The sequence below is a fragment of the Tigriopus californicus genome, chromosome 10, assembly GCF_007210705.1.
Source record: "Tigriopus californicus strain San Diego chromosome 10, Tcal_SD_v2.1, whole genome shotgun sequence".
NCBI lineage: Eukaryota > Metazoa > Arthropoda > Copepoda > Harpacticoida > Harpacticidae > Tigriopus > Tigriopus californicus.
Window position 1 is genome coordinate 15,849,129 of NC_081449.1, and position 13,852 is coordinate 15,862,980.

The window sequence follows — 13,852 nt, forward strand, 5'->3', positions numbered from 1 at the left end:
ATTTGAAATTTGGTTTTCTATCTCTATGCCCATCAGAAATACTGGTGGGGATCAAATAAATCATCAAAGGCAGGAGGCTGAGATTAGGGCTACCAATTTTTATTTTCCATGGCTTATGACATTACTGATGGAATGTCGAAAACCCGTTCGTTAGGCTCAAAAAGTAACCCTGATTTGTCTTCCGTCAAAGCTTTCACTGTCTACGCTTTCTGGTTATCTTGAGTTTGAAATTTGATTTGATGCCATCACAAGCGTCCTTTGGTAGGCTCAAAGGGCAGGTGCGGGGGGCGGAGGTTTGGTTATCCCTATCCCTATGATTGAATCGACGGGGATCGAGAGATCATTTGGGAATGGTCAGAGAGCTCCTATGGACAGTGGGCGAGTGGAGCCGCGGACACTAGCCCGAGCCCAATCAGGAGGGACATATGTGATAAGAAAAGCCCACACCACGCTCGATTGTGCATGTCTCAGCCTGGCCCATCAGGACCGGAGACATGGTAACATGGGCGGTGAGGTAGGGAATGGGGGAGGGGGGACAGCAGGAGCAAGACGACGAAGACGACGACGAAGACGAAGGGCAATGGACCTAGGAGTACGTCTTGGGTAAAGCAGCAGAATGGGCTGAGAAACTTGTTGCCCACTCGTCGTTCAGCTCAAATTCTCGTGACCCCGAACCTCCATCCGATGCATACAAAGAGACATGAAGCCACGCCACCACGCCCACGCCCAGCTTCAGCCCGAGCCTAGTTCCCAGGTAGCCCACTTGGGGCCCACCCCAGCCGGTGTGCGGCGATGGTGGTCAAGTGGTTGAGCTCATGACTGGGAGGGGAAAGGCCGCCGGGCCGAGATGGGCCCGATTTGGCCAGAATCCGGTCTAGACTGGACCATGGAGTACGTGAGAACAAGATGAACAAGACAAACAAGATCAACCAAAGCCAGATGAATGGATCAACCCGAGGCAGGCAGTCGGGTCAAATACGCCGCGCGGGACCGTCCATCAGTCCATCAGTCCATCATCCACAACATCCGAGTCCAATTGCAAGGCACGCACGCACGCACGCACGCTCCCAAGCTCGCGGATGGCCCCGGGCTTCTTTCCGATCACAGCAATAGCCAAGGATGGATAGATGGATTGATTAAGTGGGACCCCCGATCACTCGATCCTCTCGTTCGCCTCATCGGACCCCTCCCATGGAGACCCATCGGTCTGTGGGTCGCGAGCGCTCGCCTCTGTGTGTCCCTTCGAGTCTGAGCGCCCTCTGTCCCCGTCCCCGTGGAGCCAGGCCATGACCTCGAAGGCCGTCCGACCCGCCGACCAGGCTTCGGACGACGAACTCAATGACCTCTTGGATGAGGCCTTGCACGATTTCCAGCCCCTGCCCGAAATCCAAGTGTCCAGTCTGCCGTCCAGTCCCGACGAGCCCGACGAGACTCCGGACCGGCCCGGGATCGTGCCGCCCAATTCTTTTGTCGACGCTTCGGCCTTTGCCGCCGCTTCCCAAGGGCGGCAGTTGCCGGCGTCGGCCCTCCAACGCGGACTCCGGGTCAACGAGCCCGTGTCTCCGCCCCCCAACTCTTGGGTCGAAGGGGGTGGCTTCTTTCCGCCCAATGTCGGGGCGGGCGGTGGATCGGACGGCGACTTGGCCGCCTTATTCGATCGCATGAAGTTGTTATGCCAGACTGCCGGCGATCCGGCGCCGGGCCCGGGCCCGGACTCGGGTCCGGCCGTGCTCCCCATGATGGAGGCCGTCATGCAGTCCCTCTTGTCCAAAGACTTGTTGTACCCGGCCATTCGCGACCTCAATGAAAAGTTTCCGGCTTGGTTGGCGTCGCATCGCGATTCTTTGCCACCCGGCGAATGGCAGCGATTCCACGACCAATACGAAGTCACGCGCCAACTCCGAGACATTTTCGAGGCGGATGAATCCACCCATGAAGACCCGCCGCGGTTTCAGATTGTAATGGAGCTCATGGAAAAGATTCAAAGTCTCGGTCACCCGCCCACCGACTTGGTCGGTGCAGCCTCGGAGGCCGGACCCCACTTCGATGAAGCCACTTTAGAGTCGGCCTTAGGTCACCCGGATCAATGCAAAATGTCCTGAGAATTGATGTTAACGACGGTTTGTATGAAAACCCTTTTTATATAGTCTAATAAAATGAAACCTAATGAATGATTGAACGACGAATCCGCCTCCTCACCCATGCCTTGATCAGGAATACCTTTTACAGGATGAAACGTCGTTGGCATCCCACCGATGAAGATCCCCGCGTCAAACGCTCACGAGAGTATCAAAATGACCGCGGTTTTCGAAGTGATTTCCATGGTCCCGACCACTCCGCCTATGGACCCCAGGGTCCTCGCCGAGTCTTGCTCTATCATCCGCTTCAGGCTGAATCCCGATTTGACCTGGACCCAATAGTGAATAATTTTATGAGGGGGCCGCCTCGGCATATCCGCTTCGATCAACCCGAACCCCAATTGGGCTGGCCCAATCCAATGCCTTATCGTCCTGGGGTCGACTTGACTGGCCCGCCCACCAATGAGCATCGTGTACTCCAATATTTGTCCTTATCTACATTGTTCGACAAGGCTATTCCTCCAACCACCCGAAAAGCTGACGCTAAAGCTAACGAGAAGGAGGCAAGTTACGAGGGTTTAAGCGAAGATATGCGAGTATCGTTCCTTGAAGAGCGCCAAAGTTCGCTCGTGTTCGAGCGGAAAGTGAGTCTGTGGCAGAAAATGGACGATCTGGTCGCGAAAAACTTCCCTGGCGCCTTTCTGCAAGTGTTTGGATCCACCTTGAATGGCTTCGGTAACAAGAGCTCGGACATGGACCTCGGCATTTTCGTGGACTTGAATCGCGTGTCGGCCTCCTTCTCGCAGCGACAGATGAATGCGGGGGAACGCATTAAAATCTTACTTCACAGACTAAAGCGAATCATCATGTAACGATAATGTTATCCACGTGGTCAAATCATTGATGGAACTGTCATTTCATTGGATTTTCATTCCCCCCTCCCTCGTCTAGGGTTCAAATGTCGACAAGTATCCACTCTAACATCGAGATGATTCCGGCGAAGGTGCCGATTTTGAAAATGCGCGAAAAGAACTGGAACACGGAGATCGACATAGCTTGCAATCATCCGATCGGTGTCCGGAACACGCATCTTCTCTTCCATTATTGCCAGGTAGATATTACACTGAAACGCCCTTGCAGACATACTCGAGCAATACCAATTGCTTCTTTAAAAGCACTGTCGCCTTTTAGCTGGATTGGCGCATTGCTCCGCTGGTGCACACCATCAAATTATGGGCCAAGACGAACAAGGTAAATGAGGCCAAGAATGGGACTTTCTCCAGCTACTCTCTCTCACTCATGGTTCTGCACGTGCTCCAACACGTGGTTCAACCCCCAGTGATCCCGAGTCTCCAACACCTCGTCCCCGAAGCCTTTGATCCCAATTCAGATATCACCAGCTTAAACTTTGAACGGGTTCTGCCTCAATATGCCAGTTCGAACTGTCAATCTCTAGGTATAGTAGATGTATTCTGGGTGGATCCTCTCCCCGGGTCATAGGTTCATTAGGTCGACTCAGGGTTTGCTCTAGAGAGCTAGTCAGTTTGCTCTAATCCACGGAATTTCTCGCGCGTTTAGGTGCCTTGTTGGTCAGGTTCTTTCAGTATTACGTTCAAGAACTTGATTTCACCCAACACGTCCCTTCCGTACGAACTGGAGGTGTGTTGACCAACACTGATTGCGAGGCTCAAGCCAGACGGCAGGGAACGCCTCCCAGGCAGTGGAAGGCGTATATTTGTGTGGAGGAACCTTTTGAGCGGACCAATGCGGCTCGAGCCATTTGCCGACGAGAGGCCTTCGACGATATTTTGAACGCTATGACGAGGACCTGGAACACGCTGGCCTCCAAATCCGCGACGGCGACCTTGGCATCAATTCTCGGACCCACGGAATAACATTTTATTCAGACTTGGTTTCAGGTCTGCCAGTCAGATCTGCCTGTGGCTGTGAAAAAATGCAGGATCGAATTTCTAATCGTGTTCATGTCACTGGAAGATTACCAGTTCCCTGCCAAGTTCGAATAGTTGGGTGCAAAGCGAGGGTAGTATTTTGATATATTTATTTTGAAGTCGTGAGGAGTGCTCCATATTGAATTGGGCTATTGTGTTGTAACGAGATGGAAAAAGGGGGTGGGTGGAGGGCACTCATTCGTTCAATTAATATAAAGAGTATTAATGTATAAACTTGCGTGTGCTCTTTGATTACTCATAAAATGGAAAACTTCTGAAAAGCCGAGAATTAACGATGGATGCACTATGAGAGTCACATCATTGGATTCAAGAGAGTTTTAAAAAGTTGAGTAAAGAAGGAAAGATTACGCAACAACAGATGTTAAAAAGACTTCATGGGATAGGAGGTACAGAGAAAATCCTATCCATACACCTGGTGGACACCTATTGAAAAAAATCTAATGCTCCCTTGACATACTAATGTGGCCTGTCCATGTCCATGATGATCATTTGACCATTATATTGTCCTAAAATACTAGAGCTTGGATCCACATTCAAGCACGATCTCTCAAACCCCGGGGACAATCGCAAGTGTAAATATTCGGATTCGTCAAAGCCAGATCTACATCCATTTAGGATGGAGCAGAAATGTCAGATAGATAGATACGTTATCGCATTACGCACCAATTTATAGTTGAGAGCTGAAAAAAAATTCTAGGACGAGAATGCCGAACCTGGACAAAATTAAAGGGGACAAGTAATCAATTTTTAGTCCAGCACACAAATGTAAGACTGTCAGCCCTTCAGGCACAAATGTTTTTGATCGTACAGGCCTTGTAATTTCTCCATAGGCCTCAGCAGGCGTTCGCTTGGAGCCTGTTGTTTGCCGGCTGCCGCCTCCGGTCTAAACTGAGCTCGTCTACCGTGTACCGTCCATGAGGATTGAGGAGGCCATCAGCAGCCGAGTAGACTTAGAGCTGCCCGGCGGCAGCAGTCTAATCAACTTCGACACGTTCGAGACTGTCTGTGTGCGTCTGTCGGATTTGTTTGATCTGTCTGTCTGAGGGTTGTCTCTCCACGTGAATCGTCATCACTCGTCATCGGAGAAGCGTGATCGACACTTATTCAGGGTGTTATACTTCATGGGCGAATCAGATAGTTTAAGGGTAGAGCACGTCAATCCACGTAAACAAATTGAGGATATAAGAAACTTGTAAGGGTCCAACACTCTCGGACCGCAGAGCACCCGCCTGGTCAATTAAAAAGGCAATTCTTGTAGTAAATCTGTTGCAGTACTTGATTTATAGCTTCAGATCAGGACTTACGCCACAAAAACTATTTTATTTAAAGTATGGTCTAAACAAATGTAGAGTGATACAAACGGGATTGTTCTAATTTGAATCTGAAGTTTCAGATTGAAGGACAGAGCAGTGATTTGATAAGAGGTGTCGGAACTGACAGCTATAGTCTTACGCCGGGCGCGGAAAAAATGTTTTGGAGGGCTAAATAATCACCAAAAAAATTCAAATGCGGAAGTATAAGCCTGTTAGGAAGGAGGAAAAAAACCACTTAAAAAGACAACACGAAACTAATTTTGCAAAAGTTTGAAGCAATTACCCTTTGTGCCTTTCGGTGATCACAATTAGAAGTTCCTCGAATTTTTTTGGGGTGACAAAAACTTCCCAAAAATTTGAAATTGATGTAAAAAAACATTTCTTCGAGCTCTGCTGATTATTGAGGAGTTCATCTACTCATACGTCTACAACATATAGCTGGCTATTCATTCTAATAGCATGTCCAAAGTGTTTACAGTTTCATCTCCGAAGAGTTGGTGGTTCGCGCCAGCATTACTAGCCCCAAGGTGCCGATGGATCCGAAGACCAAGATTTTTGAGATGGTTGGAAACTCGGTCTAGGACCAGATAGTTCCAACTGGCCCGAGCCGGACCTGTGTCATGATGGGTGGCTATTTTCCGGCGTGTAATTCAGCCTGTTCATTTGTCTGTCTGCGGTTTTTCTACCTGACCAAAGGTATAAGGGGGATGGCTGAAAGTCCGGACAAGGCTACCGTGACCGCGATTTCTGGCCAGTCACCCATTCCGTCTGCCACCTGGAGTCTGGCACGCGGTCGGTCTGTCCCTGCGCTCTGGAGGCGCAGACGGCCCAGACCGATAAAAAGCCAGACCAGCTAGCTGACTAGGTGATTGGGCCGCGGGCGGGCTGTTGATATTGAAATGGCCCCAGATGAGGAGGCGGGTGGAGGAGGGACGGACGACTACGAATTCTGACTACTACTGATTTCGGGACGAGGGGAGGGGCTTACCGGGCCTACCCACTTACCTCATGGTAACTGCTATGCTGCTAGTAGGCTAACTGACTCCATCCCTACTAGGCCAAGCACCAGCGTCTAGTAGCAGTTGCACTCGAAGTACTCGAAGTAGTAGAAGTAGCAGGTGGATGATTCCTATGGATGTTGGCAGAAGGCGGAAAACGGGCACGAACGAACGAACGAACGAACGAACGAACGAACGAACACAATACATAATCAGTTGATCCCTCCGGCCTCCGGCCTCTAAATCTAGCTCTATCTACTCTGGCCCCCCAAGCACTTGGAGCTTCAACACTCGAAGCCTCGCTTCCGTGCCTGAAACTTGAAAGGCCGAAAGACCAAATAAGAACGTCCGAGACCATCCCGAATCGCCGTGTGTGCGTGTGACCGCTTTCGCCATCCATCCATCCATCCATCCATCCATCCTCATTACCTGCCTGGATGGATGGACTGATACGGCTTGATTGATTGCGTGGATTGACTGTCCCGTGATTGGTGTCCCGCCTTCCTGTCCCTCCCTGGCTCGTGTGTGGGACTGGACCCGGTCAGGCGGCTTGGGCGGCTGGCTTGCAGGGGGGGTTGTCCCTCAAGGAAACTGACCACGCCTGCCATCCCACCCATTGGTCGAGCCCCGTCGGGTGGGGCGTGGTGACTGACCGACTGACTGAGTCAGTGAGGGGCTGGTGGGCGTTGTGCCAGGCATGGCGCCGCCTCCGCGCGGGGCCTTTCGGCGTTTTCGATGCCGGCAACGCGGCCGATATATGGGCGAAGCCTTAAAACGGGCTTTGACCTTGGGTCCCACGTGGGATTTGGTGTTGCATAGCGATGCGGGCGAGCGGTTCCGATGTCATCAAGCCGTGTTAGGCGCGGTCAGCCCCGTGTTGAAGTCCATCTTGGCCGGCTGGGAGTTCATGGTGCTGAGTCACCCGGTCATCATTTTGCCCGACATCTCCAGCCGCGCCTTGGACACGTTCCTCAAGTTCGTCTACACCGGATCCGTCGGTGAGTCCCCGGATCGACCCAGACTCTTAGGCGGGCCAACGGGCAGGGCATGATTTGCTGTTCAAACTGGGCTAAGACTAACGGGGCTCTGGGGAATTGATTTGCTTTCAGTGATTCGACGCGGAAGCTCGACGTTCCATCAGTTTCGCCAATTGGCCAAGATGCTCAAGGTCAATCCGCAGACGGAAATGGAAGACCGGGTTGAGCCGCGGCCACCTTTGGTGGAAGTGGTCGATCCCGGAGACGAAATTCTCCTCGACGACGATGATGATGATGATGATGAAGATGAGGACGACGACGACGACGATGATGATGAGGATGACGATGAGGCAGAAGAAGAAGAAGACATTCCCCGTCTTTCCACGTTATCTTACTCCCTGCCGGACAAGAGCCGTGCCGAACCCGAAGTCATTACCATTTTCGAACCCGAGCCGCCCCCTGTACCCAAAGCTGCTCAGACGGCACCTGCCCCACCATTACCCAAGTCACTCCCACCCGCTAAGCCACCCCCATCTCAGCTTCCACTGGCTAAGGCACCGCCCGGTTTATTACCGCCCGCTAACCAGCGACGTGGAGTAAAGCCATCCGTTGAATCCACGATCCATCGACCCGCTAAGGTTGCACTGCCTCCCACGGACTCCACGGACTTGGCCTCTCCGCCTACCACAGTCGCTCTGAAGCAAACCGATCCCCGTCTGGCTCCCCGGACCAGCCCCTCTTCCCCCGCAGACGCTTCACCTAAGCCCAACCCAACGCGTGAAGTCACGCTCACCAACAATCCCAGTATGCGGACCCATCTCTCTTCCATTCCTAAATCCGTTTCCATTCAGCCCCCGTCCTCTACATCCCTTTCCTCTCATGTCCCAGCCACTAGCGTCACTCCAAAGGATCAAGCTTCTTCAAAACCTCGGATTGTAAAGCCTCCACTTAGTAAAACCAATTCATCGGACATAAACCTTTCAATTCTGAAGCCCGCGCTAGATCAGCCCTCAATCACAGATCAATCGTCCGAAAAGGCATCTAAACCTTCAGTCGCTGGATCGCCCTTAGGCCAAATTTTGCCCCGATCAGAGACCGTTTCCTCCAAACCGAAGACCCTGTTGAACGAGTTGGAGACATCATCAAACAGATTGGAGAAATCGTCTACCAACACCGAGACTCTTTCATCTAGACCCGAGACCTCGCCCACTGAACCAGGAGCCTTGCCTTCCCAACCCGAGACCTCTTCCTCAAAAGCTGAGGTGCCTTTGTCTGAACCTGAAGCCTTGTCCTCTAAACCAGAGACCTCGTCGTCGTCTAAGACGTCCAAGACCCTTTCCCACCATGAAACCTTGTTCCCTAAATCCGAGATTGTATCCTCTCAACCCAAGGTCCTTTCGTCTAAATCTGAAGCTCCTTTCTCCAAACCTGAAACCTCGTCTTCTGAACCTAAGAACTCGTTCTCTCAACCCAAAGCTCTTTCCTCTGAACTCGAGGCTCCTTTACTTAAGCCTGAAAACTCGGCTAAACCCAAGACCCTTTCCCCACCTGAAGCCTCGTTCCCTAATTCTGGGACATCGTCATCTAAGCCTGAGACCTCGTCCATGAAACCCAAAACCATTTCCGCTAAATCCGAGACTCCTTTATCTAAACCCGAAGCCTCGTCCATGAAACCCAAAACTATTTCCACTAAATCGGAGGCTCCTTTCTCTAAACCTGAAATATTGCCCGCAAAACCCGAAGTCCTTTCCCAACCTGAAACATCGTTCCCTAAATCCGAAACTATTTCCTCGAAACCCAAGACCACCCTCCCCTCTAAATCCGAGGCCATCAACTCTGAACCTGAAAAGCTCTCCTGTGAAACTGAGACCCCGTTCTCCAAATCAGGAGACTCGTCTCCCCAACCGGAGAGCTCGCCCTCGAAATCTGAGAAGTCCTCGTCCTCTAAATTAGAGAGCTCAAAACACCAGATCGAAGACCCTCCGCCGCCTGTTCCGACTTCCACGGCGGACAGCATCAACCTCCAAGCCCTTGAAGCGGACTTGGCTCGACTTCACGGCGAGATCGTTCCTGATCCCGAGCCGAATCCTCCGTCACTTCCTGTGTCTGAAACCGTGGACCGCGTGGCCCCGCTACTGGAAGCATCCACGACGGAAGAAACGCCCGCTGTTGCCCCACCTTCACTTGAATTGCCCTACGGGACCCCTTATGAAGCGTCTTACGAATCCCCTGATACCTTGAATTCCACAGTTGAAGATGACAGCCAGCCCGTGGATGGTTTTGTCATGCCATCAAACTTTGATTTGCCTCCGGATTATCTCAGTCAGGCCCGCACCAATACCGAGACAGTGTACGCCCCGGACCCCACCTTACCTGTGGGTTTGTCCAATGAACAGCCTCGCTTAAGCTACGACTTTCTGTGTTTGTCACCCCTGAGTAATGCCACTCCGCGACACGAGCCTGACTACTACATCCAGGCCAATGAGGTAGGCCTAAATTTGAAGGCCATTCTAGCAAGTTGGTCATTCTTTCATTTCCTTGTAAACGTCGATTATAATGCTGCCTTTTTGTATTTCAGATTGATAGCACGAATGATCATCCGGGGCATGAAAATGCGTTTCAGGTGGGTCGTTCTTGGTCAAGTGCCGAGGAATCGGGCTCGTCACCCGAGCCCTCTGAAAGCCCCGATGCGAAGTTGTTTCCCCAGAGTCCTTACCGAATTGACCTCAAAGATAAACTGCAGGTTCGAGCCCACCCTTCAGAACCCAAAACTACCGGGGCGGCCCCAAAACAGCCGGTCATTGAGAATTCCAAGCAAGATCCTCATCTGTCCAAGAAAGCAGATCTTCGCCCTGAATCCCCGAAAGCGACTGAAATCACCAGCAAGAAGGCTGAATCAATCAAGCCAGATCAAGGCCAACAAGGGCCAGGGAATAAAGAGCCTAAATCCGTGGCCGTTTCAATGGCCGAGGTGCCCAAGTTAACCGAAAGGTCAATAGAAAAGTCAGGGCTAGAGGCTTCCAAGCAACATCAGCCTCTACAAGCCAAAAAAGATCCGGCTTCCCAGGCTGGTCCCTCATCCGAGACCTCTAAAGTGATGGGAATCTCGACTAAAAAGCCACTCTCTGAAATGGCGAAGCCCAATCACGTCCCCCCACCCAAGAAAGAGTTAAGAACAGGCGATCATTTGCCGACTGAGAAGGCGAAAGTGTGTGAAACAGCTAAAAATTCCTCAATAGTGAAAAATGTGACCAACTCTTCCTCGCCGAACCCTTCTGACATCGTCACCAAGACCCTGTTGCCAGAGAATGTTGTAAAAGTACCCATAATCTCAGTCCGCACCGATCTCAAGGTCAAGTCCAGTAGCATCTCGCCGAAATCATCCGACGTTTCGGCCAATTCGGTCAAGAAAAGTGTTCCAGAGAACTCCAAGCACACCCATCCTTCCCCCCACGTAAGTAAGGATCTAAAGACCAAGGCCAAAAATTCGTCGTCGTCGTCCGTAACCACACCCAAAGATATTATGGATGAGCTATTCGGAACAGATGAAGGACCTAAGAAGAAGAAGATAAATCCAACTAAGAGCGTATCGACAGTCCCCAGTTCTAAACCAACTACCCCCGTCGTCCCCACGTCCAATCAAACAATTTCGGCCAGCAACGACCCCAGTCCCAAAGAGAAACACGCTGTCTCTGTCCGTGAGGAGCTCGAGGCCAAACGCCAACGGATGCTGCAGATGCTCAAGCAAGAGGAGCCTCGACCGTCTCCGGATGTGCGTCCACTTAAAAAGCGAACGCCTGCCACTTACGTGTCCATTCACGAACCGGAGAAATCTTGGCTCGTGGCGGATTCCGATTTTGAAGAAGAAGAGGCCGCACTGTCCTCATCCTCCTCGTCGAAAAGCTCGGCGGAAGACGTCGAGGCCAGTACGGATTGTGAGCAGGTCCGAAAGTCGCGACAGGAACGGCTCCAGAAGCGTCGCCGCAAACTGGGTGTTCCAACGTGGTTTGATCGCGGGGGTCGGAAGGTGGAGGTCAAATACTTCGAGACCGGGGCCGAGAACGTCCTGGAGCTGGCTCATTATCGCCTTCGATTGCTAGCCGGAGATGATGGAGACAGTGATGGCTCTGGCGACGAGGACATGAAGAGCAAACGAGGCGGGGACGACGGTTCGGGCAATTGGCGATCCAGGAGGAGAGCTCAACGCTCTGTGGACTCGAAACGGACAGACTTTTCCAAGCTGAAACGCACGTTTTCGGAATTCCAAGAGCGATCCAAGAAAGGAAGGACTCGATCTAGTTCGTCTTCACGATCGTCCTCGAGGTCATCGAGGTCATCCTCGGATGACGAGAACACGCACCGACGGAGGCCGAAGATGAGGCCGGGCCCACGGCCCTTAATTGGATCGCCCTCGAAGTCTCGCAAGGGAAAGAAGAAACCCCAGTCAGAGAGTGATACTGATAAACAGCGTGTTGGTTTGAAACGCCATCACTCTCATGAGCCACTTCAAGGGCAAAGTGCAAAATCACCCTTGGTTCCTTTTAAAATCCGGTAAGAGTGCGTTTGCTCTTGTAGCACCTTCCTTCCCATGAAGATTGTAGGGCATAAATTGAATGTAGGATTTTTCTGGGCTCCTGAGATGGTACTTTCGGACCAATGTTCTTGGGCCATAATTCTTGTCTTGGACGATGTCTCATACTGATGTAAACCAATCTGCTTGCGACCAAGCTTCCAATCCAGTACTATTGCCGAGATTGCCCCTAGATTGTTTTTTTTTTGGGGTCATATCCAGCGGTACTTTTTGACCCAAAAAAACAGTCAGGGACGCGAACCTCAGCACTAGTGGATTCCAATCTGCCGACAATCTGCCTGCGCAGTGCAGATTGGTTACATCACTAGCACTGTCACATTATTTAGAGCTTGGAAATACAGTGGTAGTCTTCAGTGCTCGAAGCTCTAATTTTAATCCTCACATTGTGTGCAGCATTCGTCGATCGAGAGACCGAATGGCAAGTTCAACCCTGATGTGGGAACTGTCTCTTTTACTTTGCAGAAAATTAGGTGGTGGCCCCGGGCACTCGGGACACTCACATGAAGATAAGAAACCTGGCAAATTGGGCCCAACTCAGGGACCGTCGTCCGCCCCTCGTCAATCCGTGGATGCATTATTTGGAACGGTCCATTCTTACGGGTTGTCGTCTGAAGGGAGCCTCGCCAAGAGCGCCATTCATCCTCAGAAAGAGGCCATCATGAGCATGTCCTTTAAGAAGAAAAAGAAAGACACCGCTGAAATTGGGGATACGCCCCTCAGCAACGATACTAATAATGTGGCTGGCCCCAATGGGCTGCCATCAGTTGCTTCCTCAGCCACCAAACATCCGGGCAATGCCTTGGTGGTCATTGAGAAATTAACCCCTGGTTTGAAGATTAAGAATCAACGGACCATTTTGTCAGATGACTCGGATAGTGATACGAAATTGGATGGAACCAAATCATGAAACTTGACGCAAAACGGGAAAAAGAAGTAAGCGCCTTGCTCGAAAGAAAAAAAAAAGAAAAAAGTGAACGCGAATAAGCATAGCAATCAGATATTATGGTCTATATAGATATTGTTTTGTGTTATTTTTGTATTACTGTTGATGGTATCAACTTTCATGTTACTCATATATGTACTTTGTTGATACAATGTGATTCCATCGGATCTTCTAGAATTCAATCCTGTCAGAAACCAAAAGCAATCTTTGATTAGACTCTCAAATTGGTGATACATTTTTAGATTTCTAAAATTCATGAAGCGATCCTTTTCTTCTATGACAATGAAGTAAGTTCGGCTTACTTGCTTCGGGAGTTTCACGAGGTAAGAGGTTTCGCAACCAAACAATGACCATTCCCAAACCGAATGTGTGCTTCCTCCAGCAACGGAAAAATATTTTTTTTTTGCGACTAGCAATGTTTTGAAGTTGCAATATAACCTCGACAATCAAAAGATGAGGCCCTAGATTGAATACAACACCTTGATTTATATTTCCACCCCAAGCATTAAGAGTTAACAAATTCGGAACAAACGTTTGTGATTCACGCAATATCAATGGCAGAAGACCAAAATTTGACATCTGTTTCGCCTTAATTGAATTTTCTTCTATTATGAAATAAACATATTTTCTCGAACCTCCCATGAGGCTTCTCCTAGATTGTTCATTATTTAGTCTGTTTATGTTCGAGCCTATTGAATGTCATGACAGGGGAAATAGTTATTCAGATTCTAGATCTCCGAGCCTTTCGGAAGCAAAAACAGTTCAGAAAACTAGAGAGTAATCCATAACTTGTTGCATATTCCTTCAAAAAGAGGCTCAGTCTGAACGTGTCTTTTTTAGAGCACTTTTTTTTAGCTTTTTAGATAAACACATTCATGTCAAGAATTACTTGTTCTAGAACCAAAATGATCTGTTTTTGAGGGTACACATGACTCTTTAAGGCATCATATGTAATGACTGGAGGTCAGAAAAGATAAGTGGT

At 50.2% G+C, this 13,852-nt stretch overlaps 3 protein-coding genes across 3 annotated transcripts; all 3 read left to right on the plus strand.

Annotated features, from left to right (window-relative positions):
• The first annotated feature begins 447 nt into the window (after nucleotides 1-447).
• LOC131889393 (poly(A) RNA polymerase gld-2 homolog A-like) lies at nucleotides 448-4,186 on the plus strand. Its single transcript, XM_059238482.1, has 5 exons — nucleotides 448-497; nucleotides 2,230-2,946; nucleotides 3,030-3,189; nucleotides 3,270-3,534; nucleotides 3,657-4,186. The coding sequence occupies exons 1-5, from the start codon at nucleotides 463-465 to the stop codon at nucleotides 3,971-3,973; spliced, it is 1,494 nt and encodes a 497-aa protein (XP_059094465.1). The 5' UTR covers nucleotides 448-462; the 3' UTR covers nucleotides 3,974-4,186.
• On the plus strand, nucleotides 522-2,229 carry LOC131889394 (peroxisomal biogenesis factor 19-like). The gene has a single exon (XM_059238483.1). The coding sequence runs from the start codon at nucleotides 1,287-1,289 to the stop codon at nucleotides 2,100-2,102; it is 816 nt and encodes a 271-aa protein (XP_059094466.1). The 5' UTR covers nucleotides 522-1,286; the 3' UTR covers nucleotides 2,103-2,229.
• A 2,355-nt stretch (nucleotides 4,187-6,541) lies between the features above and the next one.
• LOC131889390 (protein piccolo-like) lies at nucleotides 6,542-13,504 on the plus strand. The gene is made up of 4 exons (XM_059238479.1): nucleotides 6,542-7,357; nucleotides 7,469-9,822; nucleotides 9,915-11,887; nucleotides 12,390-13,504. The coding sequence occupies exons 1-4, from the start codon at nucleotides 7,057-7,059 to the stop codon at nucleotides 12,832-12,834; spliced, it is 5,073 nt and encodes a 1,690-aa protein (XP_059094462.1). The 5' UTR covers nucleotides 6,542-7,056; the 3' UTR covers nucleotides 12,835-13,504.
• Nucleotides 13,505-13,852: the final 348 nt, after the last annotated feature.